Genomic DNA, 18,927 nt, shown 5'->3' on the forward strand with positions numbered 1-18,927 from the left:
AGCTTTGATCCTAAAACATAGTAATCAATTCTGATATCTTACCATTTAGTTTAGTTCACGATGTTAATGTAGCTGGAATTTTAGTGACTTACAATCTAAAGCAGCATTCAACAGCATTCTATTTAAATTTTTTGGTGATTGATTGCAAAACCTTTTTTTCTTGGTTCTTAAACTTTTTTCATCATTGTTAGTAGTTACAATGAGAATTTTGAACAAAAATTTAAGTTAATAGAGACTTTTCATTTAATTCAAGGTGAAAAATTTACTTGCGACATTTTTTTTTTCTCTGTAAATGGTGTTAACTTAGGATCGATCATTGTAACAAAAATTCATATTTAACTACTACTTATTTTCATTTTTTTCTTGATTGAGTTTACCAATAAATCGTCGAATGTTATAAAAATGCTTGTGTATTATTTAATAATATCGGGGAGGGAGGGGATAATGGCGTGTTAATAAACATAGTTCATTGTCCTATTCCCTGACTAATCTAGACTGCTGTAATAGTAATCATACATTTATTTAGTGTAGATGCCTTGAAATTAATAAATACTTTTTAACCAAAACATTTTTTGTAGTGAAGCTAATCTAATGTCTGTCTGAAACGTTTTAAGGGGGGAAACGTGATTTTCTCGGCTTGCATAAAAGTTAGGCAGCTGAAACTTCTTGGTAACATTCCCTTCATTAAGGGGCATAATTAAGTGTAAAACAGCTGTCACACTGCTTTTATGCATTCCTCTTTTACAACTGATTTCCACATAGCTTTGGTGTTAGTGGTCCGATTTTCAAACTTATTTGTGATTTATAGTATTGAAATTAAATTTCCTGTCACTCTTAGAGATATCTATGTCAATATATAAATGTACTAGTAGCTTTATTTTTTTTTTTCCACATATCGCTTTTGGTCTGATTTTACTATTTTATTGGAACAGTATCAAAATGACCATTAATGCAAATAAATATTTTTATGTTTATTTGTCATCTTGTTTATTTGGAAATAAAATTAAATCATAGAGGGGACGTATGTACCTCCATTTTTTTCTTCATTTTACTATACGCAGAAAACTTCGAGTAAACAAACTTGAATATTGCAACAATCTGTTCTCTAATTTCAAAAATAGTTATTTTCGCATCGTGTTATAAACAGCTTTCCGCGTATATAAAATGAACAAATCAAAGATTAAAACTAGTTTTTTAGCTCTACATGAATGTACATTTTTATATTTGTAGAAAACTGGACATAATACGATGCTTTACATAATTTTTCAGTAAAGTTAAGGACCGGTTCTAATTCACCGGATATTAATCGTTTTCGAAGCGATACTGGAAAAAACAACATGCATTTATCAATTATTTCGACAATTTTTTAATTTAATATTAAAATATTATTAAATAATCAAAAGGAAGGTAAAACATTTTCTCGTATTCATTCGAATCCGGTGGATAGGAACCGGTTCTCATCCATACGAAAAAACTATGTCTAGCATCGTATTATATCCAGCTTTCTACGAATATAGATATAAGTATATTTGGTATTTCATAAATTGTGAGATATTGCAATAAAATGTGATAAAGTTGACAAATAAATAAATATTATATAGTACTAATATTTTCATACTATTTTGACTATTTTTAAAAAAAATTAAGCTTGAAAAAGGTCCAGCAATAAAATCACTTAAAATAAACTCATTTCACATAACGATTCACTTGACATAGAGTTACATTTCACATAAAAACATTTGACAGGTATAATGGTGCATTTCACATAAAAACATTTGACTTAAAGATACTTTTGACATAAATATACACTTCGCATAGAGGTAAATTTCACATAGGTTCACTTCACGTTAAAACATTTGCCAAAAATGTTCATTTGACATAAAGGTACATTTCACATTAAGGTACTCTTTTGGCATAAAAAAAACATTTGATTAGACATAAATGTATATTTGAAATAAAGGTAAATTTCACATGTACATGAAGGTAAACTTGACATTAAGGAATTATTGTCATGAAAACTTTTCACTTAAAGTAACAATTTACATAAAAGTACATTGGACATTGTTCCACTTTCCAGGAAAGTAAAAAAACGCCTTTGAAAAGTCGGTTTTTGGCGCATTTGTGAGCACTCTGCGATAACTGTGCATTTCAAAATAATGTGTGCATTAAAGATTTCTACATATATTTACTGCATCGTATTTAGACAGGTTTCCACGGATAGTAATATTTAGAATTATCTAATTATTTCAATGCTAGTTTGCCTTAGGGGCCAAAGGACCGAACCAACATAAAAGTTATTAATTTTGAACCTTTTATATTTTCTACGTGGAAAATTATCTATATTACGATTGTATGCCTTAAACCCGGCTTTAACTCAGTGCAGCGAATTGTGTTTCCAATTTTATTAGCTCTGTTTTCTTCTTGATCTTCTTGGCAGCATCTCTTAGATCCCTCGCTAGGTCACTTTCATCTTTTTTGACAATCTCTCTAATGGTGCTTGCAATATCAATTACATCACTGAAATAATATAACATGGATTACCTGAAAGACAATGCTAATTGATTGGGTTTGATTAGACGATTTCTAAACTGTAAGAACCATTCTTTTAGCTTCAGTACAGCCAAAGTTAGACTTTAAATACCTAACTCAGATGAACAGATGGATGTACAACACTGGTACAGTACAAACAAACAACTATATAATTAGTCAATTATCACAATAACTATAATTGTATCACTATTATTATAGATCTACTATGGATGGACAAACTTAGGTTTTTTTTAAAAACACCTCAAACAGACAGACAAACTTTTTGGAGACCACTGCTTTGGAGGTCCCAAGGTCAATACAAAATTTTTAGTTGGTGGAAGAAGTGAAAACTTTTTTATGCCTAATAGTAGATAGGGATGACAAATTATAAAATGTTTAATCCTGTTTAAAATGCGTGCAACTGTTTGTTATAACCTCAAATTTTTTTTTAAAAATCATATTTACCTGACAATAAAAATGGAACTTGCTAATCCAAATAACCCTACAACTGCACTCTCTACAGCATTACTAGTAGCATCTACAGCAATTTGTGCGACTTCAACACCACCACTCCCGATAGCTTGAGCTACTTCAATGCCTCCATTTCCAACAGCTTGAGCTACTTCAATACTTCCACTCCCCGCAGCTTGAGCTACTTCAATGCCTCCACTACCAACAGCTTGAGCTACTTCAATACTTCCACTCCCCGCAGCTTGAGCTACTTCAATGCCTCCACTTCCAACAGCTTGAGCAGCTTCAATGCCTCCAGTCCCTGCAGCTTGAGCAGCTTCAATGTTTCCACTCCCGGCAGCTTGAGCAGCTTCAATGCCTCCACTCCTCGCAGCTTCAATGCCTCTACTCCCCGCAGCTTGAGCAGCTTCAATGCCTCCACTCCCCGCAGCTTGAGCAGCTGCAATGTTTCCACTTTCTGCAGCCTGTGTAGCTTCATAGACTTTAACTCCCAGTTCAAACATTTTAGATGTTCCTTGAATTTTATCCAATATATCCTTGACACCCTCAGCGTCAGCTTTGTATTTTTCAGTGCTTTTTAGAAGATGAGAATGGTTCTTCAGTAAGTCTAAAGCTTTCCTTATCTTCTCTTTATTCAAGAAATTTTTCACACCTTTGGTACTAGCAGTTGTAGCTATGCCAGCTGCACTTATTGCTGGGCCAGTGATCACTAAAGGCAGAGTAATACCAAATGTTACTAATGAAGTAATGGCGCCTGCAATGGAAATAATATTGCCGACAACAGTGGTACCTTTTCCAACAACATGACTAATCTTGCATTCTTTGTGCATTTTGTCCACATCATCAGCTAATTCCAGTAATGCTTTGATAGTCTTTTCTCCACTTTCTAATATTCTGTCCTCTGTAACAAATTCAGGACTTTCAACCAAACATTCAGTAGAACCAACATTGTCCATTTTAAGGCAATCCTCAATAAAAGTCTGTAATTTTTTTTATTAAAATAAAAATTATATAAATAACTAAATACTTTATTCTACTTCATTAAAAATGGGTGCATAAGAATAATCCTTGGGAAGAGAAAAAGGGGTGAGAAGGCAGTTGAATTTTACATGATAATAAAATTATTTCATAATTATTTAGGACTATATATTGCACTCTTGTAAATATTAGGTGGAATATATAAAAAAAGGATTTGTACAAAATCATTTTTATGGGGTTGTTTACCTATAATCAATTATTTAAAGGAATCACATCTGTCAGGGCACATAAATACGCAAAAAAGACCTTATTGAGCAAAGATATTTTAAATATAATCACAAAACGTCTGTATGCTTAAATTCAAATTAAAACTAAATTTGATTTATCTTAAAATTTATGTAGCAAATGTGTTTTAAATTTATCAAATCAATGTTTTATGACAGGCAAAAAATCTTCAAAACATTCATAAAAAGCACTGAATATTGATATTAATGTACAAAAAACTAGTACATAACTAAAAGATGCTTCGGTTGCTTTTCCCCATTTTTAAGGCGTGATTTTTACAGCTTTCATTGCTTGTATGTATATTTTAGTGTTTTCAGAAAACAACTAATTAATTCAAGGAATTAATTCCAAAAATCATTTATTCGGTATGTTGGACTCTAAATTCTTCTTTTGTTAATTTTACTTTTTACAGGAAGTTGATGTTTACGTTTTCTTATTCGTTGTTTGTAACCTTTGTAGACTTTTATTGAACTATGATTGGTTGGTTCATTAAGTTTAGTTTCCAAACGTTTCAATCACTAATGATTATCTACAGAAAGGGTAATTTTGTGTATTAACATTGGCCATTTCTTATACCTTTAGTTCCCTAACTTTTTGTCTTATATTCTAATTGCCATTTCTCCATTTTTAAAACTTCTATTATAAAAATTAAATTTGAATTTTACAAATTTCTGTTTGTTTGTTAGTTTATTATTTGTTCCTCAAATTTTTAAATACCTAATTTTATCCCCCTCAACATTTTAAAAAATACATTAGATTACCTTTCTCAAAACTTTGAAAACTCTCTTTTTACCTCTTTGAAAATAAAAAGCTTGGATGTCTGTGTTTTAGTTTATTTAGTTTTACAAAATAAAATAATTTTTTGTTTTGTTTTTCAAGATACACTTGTATTTTACAGAGAAACACACACACCCACACACACACGTCTTAGTAAGCTGACCCATATGATTGCTGAGAATAGAGAATACATACATAGACTTATTACAAGAAAAATGTCATGATTTATAATTAATGTATAAGTATAGATTTATAACCAAAGGAAATACCTGGCCCATGTGGTGGAAACCTTTTTCGTAAGCTATTGACTTGGCTGTTTTAATACTTCAAAGACCCATTTGAAAGTCGGCACAGGGTCCTCATAGAAGCTCTATTTTCTTACTTTGATAGATTTATAAAAAAATGGATTTAATTTAAAAACAAAATAGATTTTTCATGTTTCATCATCTTATTATATAAAGCAGTAAGCTTTTTCATCTGTTGAGAAGGATCTCGTTAACCGCTAAACCGATATGGTTCTCCTTTAGAATGAAGCTTCTTATAGGTCCCAGGATGGTATTATATTTTCATTCAAAAAGTCGTTGTATGTTTTCAAGCTGTTTTTCTGCCTTTTCATATCCTTTTGAATATCCCTAGATACTAAGGACGCAGCCTTTAGTTACTTTATATAATAGGATTGTATAAGGTATTTTGTCATGGCCTAGGATCTCACTAACCACTCGATTTGGTTCTCCGTTTTATAAAAATTTCACATAGGTCTTTGGGAAGTTTTACGCAATTTCATTTTGTCGATTCAGTAGTTATTGAAATCTTAAGATACAGACGAAAACAAACCTTATCCTATTTTATAAAGATGTAAGTATTTATGTCTGTAACAAAGGATCTTGCTAACCGCTGAACCCATGGTTCTCCTTTAGAGTGAAGCTTCTTATAGGTCCTGTAATGGTTTAGGCTATTACATTTTTATCAAAAATTCTAATTTTATGACCTTTCGTATCCCTTCGAATATTCCTAGATACTAGGGACGCAGCTGCTAGTTATTTTCAAACTACTAAAAGTGAAGTTATACTGCAATTTGACATTTAACTTACACTTTGTTGCGCTACTTTTAGATACTTAAATATTATAAAAATAAAACATGTATTAGACTTGGATAACAAAATATTTCTTTTAGATTGTAATATAACATTTTTTACAATTTATATGTCATAAAAAAGATGTGATAGTTTATTATACCCTGATAAAAGTGTATTCTAATACTTTTATAAAAAATCAAATTCTATATTAATTAATTTTAAATCTTTATAATGAAATAGCCTAAAACCATCCCAGAATATATGTGGAGCTTCCCTGAAAAGGAGAACTCAATCGGTTTGAAGTTATTAAAATCCTAAGCTTCATTTAAAAAAGAACCTTACTACTTTATATAATAGGATATCTTGTAAGTTTATTACATTTAACATCCAGCTAAACTACAAGATTGAAGCCATGTTCACCGAAATATATTTCATTAGGTAACTAAGAAACTTCAGTGACTTTTTCACTCAGTGAATTTGTAATAAACGTGGTTTAGGTAGAACGAATAAAAAAAAATAGTATTTCTATATTGTGTTAAGAAAATGCGTTCCATGCATTTTGTTTCAAAGTCGAAAATAATAAATGAAATTCGAATAAATTTAAAGGCGACATTGATAAGAAAAAAAAAGTACTTAAAGGAATTCTACGTGCATTAAAAAACAGGGTTCAGCCTCGGAATGCAACCCACTGCAAAAAGTAGTTGACCGTAAAGCGTGCAAAGTGGCTGGGTGACAACTCACTAATTCATATAAAAACTTTTCCAGTAGTATTTCGAAACTTATTAATATCCGCTGGATTAGAACCATACTAAAAAATCATGTACACCATTGTATTACGGACAATTTCCAAGTATAATAAAATTAAAAATCATAAAATTAATACCAGTTTTGTTGGGCTTAACAAAACTGGTTTTTATTCTTAAAATTTTTTATTTTAACATTTGCGGAAAGCTGTATATTATACGATGCGATGAATAACTATTCTGAATATGAAAATATAATATTTTTTATTTGAGTACATTGCAATAATTGTATGCTAGGTTTTTTTTCATACACAAAATATCTAAAACGACTAAATAAGCTTGGTGTTTGTCTGAATGAGTATTCTGTATTAAACATTTAATAAGAATAGGTTAGTAGTTTCATAATAACATTCTGACAGGTTTTAGGCCATATAATAAAAAATAAGTAATTTGATAAAAATGACTTTAAAACATAATAAATGTTTAAATAATTCTTGAGGAGTGGACACCCAGCCTTTCAAGTAGCCTACTTCATATAAAGAGAAAGCTGTGTCTAAGCCGGCCGGCCGCGCCGGCTGACATCAGGGAGATAAACGGATAAGACAATGGCCGATAAATTGATAAACATCCCTAATGATAATACACAAAATTACCCCTACTGTAGATTATAAATGTTAGTTAAAAAGTTTTGACACTTAAATTGGTGAACCAACTAATTAAAATTCAATAAAAGTCCCCAAAGATGTTAAGCTGACGAATAAGAAAACGTTATCAAAAAACTTTTGGGACAAGTGTAATAAAAAGCCCAATGTACCCTCTCTCCCTGGGCTGAAATAAAGCCATTTCCCCAGCTAAAGAATACTTCAATGTCAACAAAATTTTCAAATACTTTAGGCAGAAATTGAGCTGTGATTCAAATAAAATAACCGTTTTATTTAATTTGAAGAGAAAGACGTACGCTTTTACCGACTTTTGTGAGTAAAACTAGAATAAAAGAGCCCAAATTTTCTTTTGAAAATATATTAAAATACCTAAAAATTATCTTGATGTTATAATTGTTATTTCTCGCATCGTATTATAAAGGGCTTTCCGCGGATATAGAAAGTACAATTATGAGATTAAAACTAGTTTTTTTAGCCCCGAGGTGCCAAAGGCACCGGCTAAAAAAACTGGTTTTAATCTTATGATTGTACATTTCTATATTCGTAGAAAGCTGGATATAAAACGATGCTAGACATAGTTTTTTCGTATGGATGAGAACCGGTTCCTATCCACCGGATTCACAAGGACTCTGGTAGGAAATTGACAACTTATTCATACGTACTGTACTAAATCAATCCACAGCTATCCTCAACAGTTTAGCGGATTTATAAACAACACGCTCCAAGCGGTCAATGGATCCTAAAAATAGACATACTTTCTGAATCATACCTGGTTTTACCTAAATTATACCTGCTCCTTCTTCGGGACTATAGGCTTTTAAAGATTTTCACTTAAATTACCCTATTATTTGACTTAACAAGAATGACAACATCCATAAAAGCGAAGTACTGAAACAGTAGGACAAACGGACATTAACACTTGTATAGTATCTGAACTGAAAAATCGGAACAAAAATGTATAAATGTCGAATCAAAATTGTAGGTAAATTTGTTGAAAAACTGCCTAAAAACAGGATAATGTTTATGGACATACTTACATTTTTGGACTTGATTATAGAGTTGCTTTGCTTATAATATTGTTCTTTGTTGTCCCAGGAATCAATATACCAAAAATCAGATCAAACGGATAATTAAAACACTAGAAAATTTGTTGTTAAAAAAATAGAAAAATCAACATGTTTAAAATGGACGTACGGACATTCTGGTAATGATTATGGAGTTGCTACGCTTTCTAAATCGTACCCAACTACTACAGGAATCATCATGCAAAGTTTGAAATCGATAGGACAATTCTAACATGCCTAAATTAACGAATAAAAGCTATCTATCTCGGACGGACGGACGGACGGACGTACGGACGGACGGACGGACGGACGGACCGACCCTAATTATAGAAAAGCTTCGCTTTTAAAAAGTAAAATTAATAAGCTTTAAATGTAAACTGTATTTAAATATATTTAGTTCTATATAAAATTTTAACAATGGTAAAAAATTAAAAATATATTTTATTAAAAACGTGTTTGAATTTATATTTATTATTAAACTGAGCTACTCTATAATTAGAAATATCCAACCATCAGTCCGTCTGTTAAAAACGGAATGAAAGTTTCGCGATTTTCAATATATTTTTATTTTTTTTTATGATTACTGAACATCTGTTCTATATTTTACTTTGTCCGTTTATACATCTAAGATTTTTTTGTACTTTTCTACTTATTATTAATTATGAATCATCAAGGAGAATTTATTAGAACCACTATTTTTCAACTTTATATAAAAAAAATCTAGGAAAACCAATGAAATTATTGTATAAAAAAACATTTAAGGGAAAGCAGCAAGTATTGTCTAAACTCTGGCTTGCTTTTCAACGGCAATGGGTGTCGTAGGTAAATATTTGTTGCGTTGATTACGGAATTTTCTGTGGTTTTTCTCCAAGTGCCTAGTCAAGGACAGACCCCCCTCCCTTTTTTTTTATAAGCGAGTAGGTGGAGGAAGTTTTTCATTTTTGTTTTTATACTTAAGATTAGGTTAGGTTATATAGAGCACTGGGTAGACCTGCAGGGTTAGGGCACTGTAGGTAAATGCCCATTGCCCATCCCTTGTAATCAATTTAAATTTATCTTTAAAATAAAAGGAGGGCAGGGGGTTTTCATTGTATGATAAGCACTTGAAGAAAGCACCAGTTTGAGTAAAATTGGGTATAATCCCTTTCGTGGCAACGCACCTTAAGTGGCGATTCTTTGTAATTTTCACAGTAGATTTTCTCCTTTTGCTAGCCCCTGCGGGGGGCTCTAACCCTGTTGGGCTAATTGCCTAACCCTGTGGGACAATCGCCTAACCCAATACAACTTAACCTAACCTAAAATAACCTATAAAAAGCAATTTAAAAAATACGACGAATCACCCCTTAAATAGTATCAATTACCTCATACGGGCGGGGATGCTGTCCATAACACTCGAACATCAGGTCCAACAACCCAGGATAACTAAGGGGAGCTAAATGTCTCCTTTTTTGTCCAAACACCCAGTGTATCAGGTTAAGTAACACACATCAGACAACCACCTCTTTGATTGCGTGACCTTTGTCTGATAAGCCTTGACTGTGAATTGTAATGAGTTGCGCCTGTTTTGGGACAAGACATTCCCCCTAATCTAAATATTTATGTCGCGCACCTGACATTGTAGCAGTAAGAACTATTTTTAATGTCTTTAGTTATAACTCTGTGTTAAGCTGAGATTCCAACCTATCACCTTTCCGACGACGAGCGGATGGAAATATATGAAAAGTATACCTGACACCCCTTCTATGTATGTAAAAGAACGAAAGTAAACTTCGCTCTTTCGCTGGATGTGACTACAAAACAACCAATAAAGCCGGTAGCAAAAATAAAATTATTTTCTATAACATGAAATGAAATTAGAAATTGTGTATTTTTAAAAGAATAAAAGTTGAAAAATGTTTATTTGTAATTGTAACTGAAGCAAAAAATCCATTATTATTACCGACAAATAGAATATAAAAATCTATTTTCGCTATAAATTATTTGTTTTTGGTTTATGTGAACGCTGGTTCTTTCCACACATACACAATAGACATGAATGATGGTTTTATACCATTTTTCCATTCAGTTTTATACAGCGTTTCGTAGGAGGAGTTTCGCGTATTTATTATTTTGAGCATAGCTTTTATATAATGTGTTTTTGTATGTATAAATGTAAATTGATATAAGAATTAGAATCTTTCTAGCGATTTTTATGAAGATTCATTTTTTTCTAAAGCAAATAAATTGATTACGGCGGTTTCCCTCAAAACCACAAATAAACCTAACCTAAAAAACACGCTTTTTAAAAAAATTAAGTGAAGGTTAGAAGATCCGTACAGGGATAGTAGGGGGGTTTCACCCCACTAGGTTGACCCCGTCTGCCCTCTAGGAGGTATAAATAATAAATATGAATATTTTCCTTTAAAATAGTGAGACGCATTTTTTTACCAGAGAGAGTGCTGTTTCGGTGTTTATTGCCAAAGTTTTAAAATAAAGTTTTCTTATTCGTTGGCGTAACAACTTTGGGGACTTTAACGAATTTGATTGGTTGGCTCATTAAGTTGAACGTTCAACCACTAATTTTAATCTACAGAAGGGGTAATTTTATGTACATTAATTTATCGGCTATTGCCGAATCTCTTTACATCCCTGCTTTTTTACACATTGGAAGTGTTCGTATGTGCATATGTCTGTACATACGGTGTAACTAGGGGCTTTGATTAAGAATTCCTGCTACAATTAGGTATACTATTTTAAATTTTGCAACTATACGTTTGCAATTGAAGGTTCTTCCTTTTGAGACACATTATTGCTTTTTTAGAAATTAAAAAAAATGAAGAACAAAAAACTTCTGAACAAATATCTATCAATCAAAATGATTTAAGGTAAACTTATGTTAAAGTACAGATTGAAAGTTTTATAAAATTGAAATATGTGTAAAAGATTAATTGATCGTTTCATCAATTTTTCAAGTAGATAAAAGTGCCCATAGCCTACTACATAATATCGACATTGTACATTTGAAATTATCTTTTAAAAACACTTACTTCGACTATATAGCTGTCATAATAGTTGTCATTGCTGACAAAAAATCTACATATCGACACAACTTAAATCTAGATACATGTAAACTATACAAGGATGACAACATCCATAAAAGCGAAGCCCTGAAATGGAAGGACAAACGACCATTAACACTTGTAGATTGTCAGAACTGAATTAGCAGTATATTAATGCATCAGTACAAACAATAAGGACGTACTTACGTTTTTGGGACTTGTTCATAGAGATGCTTCGCTTAAAACATTGTACCTGGTTGTAATATGAATCAGTTTTCAAAAAATCAGAAGAATCGGATAATTTTAACATACAAAAGTTTGTTGTCAAAAAAGTTAAAATCGACATGTTTAAAATGGACATACGGACATTCTGGTATTGATTAAAGAGTTGCTACGCTTTATAAATTGTACCTAACTACTACAGAAATCATCACGCAAAGTTTGGAATCGATAGGTCAATTCTAACCTGTTTAAATTAACGAAAAGAGCTAACTGTGACGGACGTACCGACCCTAATTATAGAAAAGCTTCGCTTTTAATAATGCAATAAATAAAAGTGGCCATGGCTGACCTATTTTCGACACAACATAGTTATAGAATTACATTGAAATGTACTTTTATGACTTGATTTGATTAGAAAATTTTAATATGCATTTTTTCGTTAATAAAGGAGGTGATATTTTTGTTTATTAAAAATATTATCCAACATGTAACTATTTTTGTCTTATCTTCAGAAACTAGAAAAAAATATAAGAAATTTTGGCGGTTTCCCTTAAAGTTCCTTGTAGAGCACAGAAACACCTCAATCCCTATTGTAAATTAAAAAGTTAAAAGACGGGGGTAGCTTGTTTATTATTTTTGGTCAGGTTAGGTTAGGTTATATTGGGTATTTGGTAGTCCCGCAAAGTTAAGGCAACTTTATGTAAAGGCCCCACAGAATTATAGTATAGGTATAGACATACCCCCCCCCCCCCCTATAAATGTTTTTAAACAAGAGGAGGGTGGGGGGTCATTGCTCGATAGTCACTTTGTAAGAAAGAACCAAAATTTTAACATTGAACTTTGATACCTAGCAAAACATTACGTGAGATTTATTAATAACAACTTGAAGCTTTCCTACAATTAGGGTTGGTGTCCGTCTGTCTGTCACGGATAGCATTGATCGGTGATTTAGGTATGCCAGAACTTCCTGTTGATTTCAAGCATTATCATGATGATTCTTGTAATAGCAATTTAGCAAGTTAAAGTTAAAAGGGGTAAAAGATATTAGGAAGAACTACCTTTCTCTTTTTTTTCACCCCATTTGGTTTTATACCCCCCCCCCCCCCTGATGAAACGCTGTGCACGCTACTTGTCACTAGCCATGCAATATTAAACCCTAAATAGTATTTTTCGTTTGTTTGTTTCTTACCTTACGTCAGGTTAGGATGGGTTAAACAAGGTAGCACCATAGAACTAGAAAACCGTATAGGCAGTTATAGGCCCCGCAGGGGTTAGGTATAGGAAAAAAAACCTCTCCTTACTTTCAGGTAAAAATCAAAATTAGGAATATGAAGGTGGGTGGAAGGGGTCAGTGCTCGATAGACACCTTGTGCCGTAGATTACTAGATATGCAACCAATCGTTCGAGTAGTCTAATTTTCTGAGGCGATTCGCACATCCTAAAACTGTGCAGTTTTAGATTTTAGTGTATTGTTGTACTTACAAATACGCAATAATATTTTGGAAAAAATTAATTTGCATTCAAATATGAAGATAAGAAATGTTATTGTAAATTTAGTTCATGTGTTTTTCATTAAAGTTAGGTTAGGTAAACAAAGAATTAGGAAATCCCGCAGGGGCTACAAGCCAAACACGTCTAAGGGTGTGGCGCTTGGGTGGTAAGTTTTTAAAAGATATTTAAAGATGTATAGTTAGCGTGTTATTCAGTGGCGAAGACGAAGAAAGTCAATCAACGTCATAAAAATGAGGGATTATTCATATCTTTTTTATAGGTTTTCTTTCCCACTCCCCCTCTCCTCATTTTTATGACGTCAGAATTTTTTTGAGCCACTTTCTTCGTCTTCTTCAGTGCCGTGCACAGGTTTTTGCCAGGGGTGTGAGAACCATGTGATGGTGTAAAAAGTGGAGGGCAGGCCTAACAAATGTTTTTTATAAGCCCCTACATCCAGGGATCTAAAGGGATAAGACAATGGCCGATAGAATTACGTATATGATGAAACACAAAATTTTCCCTTCTTTAGATTACAATTTTTGGTTGAAACGTATAGACACTCAACTTAATGATTAATTAAAATTCAATAAAAACCGCCATCAAAGTAGATAAGACAACGAATAAGAAAATTTTATTTTAAAACTTTGTTGACTAGTGTAATACACAGCCCATTGTCCCTGCGTGTGTGAACATTGAGAGGGTAAGGGCGGTTTTTAAACTCCCCTCCTTTCTACAATTTATTTATTGCTGCGATAAAACTTTTTTGACAATTTTTAATTTGTTTAAAATATGACCACATTTTGAAAACTGTCAAATTTGAATTGATTAATATTTGGAAAACAAGGAAAAGTGTGTCCTTGAATCACGCAGCTACAAAAAAATCAGTAAACTCTGATGCAGTAAAAATAAAGAAAATATTATTAACTTTTATATTTTCACTTTCGATAGAAGTACGATACATACATACATACCCTAATTCTAAAGTAGATGCTAAAAATACGTGATTTATGTTAAGGAAAAATAGACTGTACTTTTATGTGCATAATTTCAGATGCAAAAAAATTTATATTTGTGCAAAGTATGAAAAAACAAGGATGACAACATCCATAACAGCGAAGCTCTGAATCAGAACAAAAAATCAGATCAATTACAAAATTATATCATATAAAAATTTGTTTTAAAAAGTTGAAAATCAACGAATTAAAATGGACTTACAGACATAACGGTAACGATTATATACAGGTTTTTTTTTTTTAATGGAACAAAAGTATTGCTTAATATAACCCACTTGCCATTGACAGAAATTAATAATCTATATCTAAATTTCTTCATTGGGTTGGGGCATTTTGTATAAGAAAAAAATATTTAGCGATCTTCAACAAATTATGCCTTAAAAACCGGTTTTTTCAAAGTACCTATTTTTGGAAGATTTTTGGATCATGACCAATTTAAAGAGTGTGCAAAAATGCGTACATTTTTCAAAATCAAATTGTGTGGCTTGTGTTAATAGTAGAAAAATGTTATGCATACCGTTAGAATTGTAATAAACTTTAGTTTTGGAAATATGTTTTTTATATGTATCTTATTCATGCAATTTGTAGTATAGAAGCTACGTTGGAAAATGTGAGAAAGGTTGAAAAGTTTTAAGTACGTTGGGACATTTTACCACGTAGCTCCTAAACTATACGTAGCACAGGAATAGTTCTTAAACACCCAAAAAATAGAGTTTATGACGATTCTAACGATATGCATAACATTTTTCTACTATTAACACAAGCCGCGCAATTTGATTTTTAAAAATGTACGCATTTTTGCACACTCTTTAAATTGGTCATGATCCAAAAATCTTCCAAAAATAGGTACTTTGGAAAAACCGGTTTTTTAAGCATAATTTGTTGAAGATCGCTAAATATTTTTTTCTTATACAAAATGCCCCAACCCAATGAAGAAATTAAGATATAGATTATTAATTTCTGTCAATGGCAAGTGGGTTATATTAAGCAATACCTAAAAACCACCATAGGACCAGATAATACATTCCCTGAAGAGTAGAATCCAATCGGTTCAGTGGTTACCGAGATCTTAAGCTTCAGACAGAGGGACAGACAGACAGACATTGTTCTACTTTGTATTATGGATGTAATAGGATATATTATTCTTTATGATGCATATGAATAAAAACGTATTATTTTCCTACATTCATTATTCTTTTACATTATATTGACTTTTAGCAAAAATATTGTGCAGTTGAAAACCATTAAAAATGATAAATTGAGTCTGTCTTATTTTAATATTGAGTTTTATTTTATTTTTGGTTAACAATATGTGCAGGAATCCAAAGGGATAAGATAATGGCCGATAAATTGATGTACTTCCCCAATATTGATACACAAAATTACCCCTTCTATCGATGAAAATCAGTGCAGTGGTTGAAACGTTGGAATAATAAATAAGAATAAGAAAACGTTATAATAGAACTTTGGGGACTAGTGTAATAAACAGTCCACAGTTCCCTCTCTCTTTGCAATATGTGGCATGACATAGGTAGGGAGGGGACATTGGGCTGTTTATTACACTAGTACCCAAAGTCTTATAATAACGTTTTCTTTGTTGGATTAGCAACCTTAGGGACCTTTTTTTAACTTTGATTGGTTGGTTTCTTTAGTTGTGTGTCCAAACCTTTATATCACAAATTGTAATGTAAAGAAGGGGCAATTTTGTGTATCATAATTGGGAATGTATATCAATTTATCAACTATTGTCTTATACCTTTAGATCCATGGGTATGACAAATCAAGGGAGGGATGAGATATTGGACTAAAAATTTTAAAACCCTCATTTGTTGCCTTTAAAATGTTTGGGATTAATACTTAATCTTGATTAGGTTGTACAAACTAACAGAATCTAAACTTTTCCACCAATAATGAGACTATGGGCGATCCCCCCCCCCAAAAAAAAAACCGCTGAAACACTACTAAGCTTTAAATGAAAATTTTTAATATCTACAGAAAATGCTATTTTCACGCTAACAAATTATGACGAAAACCATTTATTTACCATTTTTTTCTGCCAGTTTTCCAAACAAACAAGGATGACAACATCCATAAAAGCGAAGCACTGAAACGGTAGGACAAACGGACATTAACACTTGTATAGTATCTGAACTGAAAAATCGGAACATAAATGTATAAATGTCGAATCAAAATTGTAGGTAAATTTATTGAAAAACTGCTTAAAAACAGGATAATGTTTATGGACATACTTACATTTTTGGACTTGATTATAGAGTTGCTTCGCTTATAATATTGTTCCTTGTTGTCCCAGGAATCAATATACCAAAAATCAGATCAAACGGATAATTAAAACACTTGAAAATTTGTTGTTAAAAAAGTAGAAAAATCAACATGTTTAAAATGGACGTACGGACATTGTGGTAATGATTATAGAGTTGCTACGCTTTCTAAATCGTACCCAACTACTACAGGAATCATCATGCAAAGTTTGAAATCGATAGGACATTTCTAAAAGCTATCTATCTCGGACGGACGTACGGACGGATGGACGGACGTACGGACGGACGGACCGACCCTAATTATAGAAAAGCTTCGCTTTTAAAAAGTGTCATTTAGTTTGGGGTTATTTATGGTGGAAAATAAATATGCGTTCACTTCCTCTGATTTATCAAAGACAAGAGGAGAGGGAATGTGGCTATTAGCGCCCGCCCCCCCCCTCAACGAGAAAAATTAGGAACACACCTCAAAAATTTGTGAAATATATTCTCCACAAGATGCTTACTCTCTTTAGAAACTTCAAGAATACGCAGTTCTGATCCTTATATAAAAGTAACAGGATGTCTATCTGTTTGTAGTTTAAGACCTCACTAACCACTAGACCGTCATGTTTCTCCTTCACAGTAAAGCATCTTATAGTTCCAGGGAAGACGGTTCCTACTGCTACTATGTCAGATGCGCGAAATAAATAGTTAGAGTAGGGGCAATGCCTTAGTTCAAAACAGGTGCAACTCATTACCATGCACAGTTAGGACTTCTAAGATAAAGATCGTGCAATCAAAGGGATGGTTGTCTGATAGGTGTTGACACCTTAGGCGATTGAGCGCGTTATATTGCAATTCAAAATGCAGAGTATGTTCGAAAGTTATGTGGATTGGACTTGTACCCGAAGCGTCACCACGCCCCTAGAGTCAATAGTCAATCTATTTTTGGGAGGGAAGGTCTACCCAAAATAAATTGACCCCAAAATAAATATAAATTCCCCCCCCCTTATTTTAAAAAAAACAAAATAAAATGCGTAGGGTCGACTTCCTATTCCCCCTTTCCTCAAGTGTTCTTAGAGGCCTCTAGAGGCATAGCCACTCTTGTTTTGATAAAGTGATGCACATAAGCGGAAGTGAAAGCACATACAAAAAGTGTTTTGAAAAGTTTTGAAGTATACTTTATTAATGAGTCTCTTAACAATTAGGTTTTTCTTTAGGGAGGAAGGGAGGGGACATTGGACTGTAAATTATACTAGTTCCCATAGTTTTGTAAACATCTTCTATGATTAGTTGGCAGAAAACTTTTAGTACTTTTATTAAATACAAGCGGATACGCCCCTAGAGGCAACATAAATTCGATAACCCAATTTTCTCTTACGAGGGTGGTTGTACCCTCCCCAAAAATATTTATAAACCTTCCCAGGACCTATGAGAAGCTAACCTGTAAAGGAGAACCATACCGGGTCAGTGATATCCTTCGGTACAGACAAACATTCTATTACTTTATTACAAGGATTTATTTGTACAAACTAGTATCCAAACTTTTCCACCAATGATTTATTATGATTAGGAAGTATAAAATCTTATTATCATCAATTTTTTTTTATCTTTGACTATAATATACATTGTTACAGTGTGGGAGGGGACATTGGGTGTTTATTACATTAGTCCCCAAAGTTTTAATAATGTTTCCTTTTTCGTTGGCTTCTCAACTTTGGGGACTTTGATTGGCTGGTTCATTAAGCTGTCTCAATATTTTAACCAATAATTATAATCTGAAGAAGGGGTAATTATGTGTATCATCAATTGTGTTTCACATCATTTAATCGGCCATTGTCTTATCCCTTTATATTTCTGACTTTGTTACCATAATAAAACCCTACTTAACCTAGAAACATTGTATTGACATCATACATACCATTCAATACAGTAAGAGAGGGGACAATGGGCTGTTTATTAATATATTTTAAATAACGTTCTTTATTCGTTTCCATAACAATTTTGGGGACTTTAGTTAATTTTGATTGGTTAATTCATTAATTTGAGTGTTCAAACGTTTTAACCACTAATTTTAATCTACCGAAGAGGTAATTTTGTTTTATCATCATTGGGGATGTGCATCAATTGATCGGCCATTGTCTTATCCCTTTAGATCAATGCATTATATTGACAATTGACAGTGATATTAAGGGATAAGACAATGGACGATAAATTGACGATATCCCCTGCAATGATGATATAACAAATTATCATTTCTGTAGGTTAAATTTATCAGTAGAAAAAGTTTGGGCAGGCACTATTAGTTTAGAAACACCAA

General features: G+C 32.4%; 3 protein-coding genes across 3 annotated transcripts in view; 2 read left to right on the forward strand and 1 right to left on the reverse strand.

Annotated features, from left to right (window-relative positions):
- BRWD3 (bromodomain and WD repeat-containing protein) overlaps window positions 1-18,927 on the forward strand; it is a 69,616-nt gene that overhangs the window by 47,970 nt on the left and 2,719 nt on the right. The gene's annotated exons all lie outside the window — the stretch shown is intronic.
- Window positions 1,905-3,976, reverse strand: LOC145335380 (uncharacterized). The gene is made up of 2 exons (XM_080181129.1): window positions 2,995-3,976; window positions 1,905-2,517 (listed from the first exon to the last, which is right to left on the reverse strand). Exons 1-2 carry the CDS (start codon window positions 3,954-3,956, stop codon window positions 2,370-2,372), a joined length of 1,110 nt encoding a protein of 369 aa, XP_080037255.1. The 5' UTR covers window positions 3,957-3,976; the 3' UTR covers window positions 1,905-2,369.
- Window positions 11,384-18,927, forward strand: part of LOC145335383 (uncharacterized) — a 38,482-nt gene continuing 30,938 nt past the window's right edge. Inside the window, exon 1 of the mRNA XM_080181132.1 lies at window positions 11,384-11,449. The gene's annotated coding sequence lies outside the window, so the exon portion shown is untranslated. The remainder of the gene's footprint in view (window positions 11,450-18,927) is intronic.

This window comes from Acartia tonsa, chromosome 13 (genome assembly GCF_053477335.1).
Source record: "Acartia tonsa isolate MP-2025a chromosome 13, ASM5347733v1, whole genome shotgun sequence".
In the NCBI taxonomy this organism is placed as follows: domain Eukaryota; kingdom Metazoa; phylum Arthropoda; class Copepoda; order Calanoida; family Acartiidae; genus Acartia; species Acartia tonsa.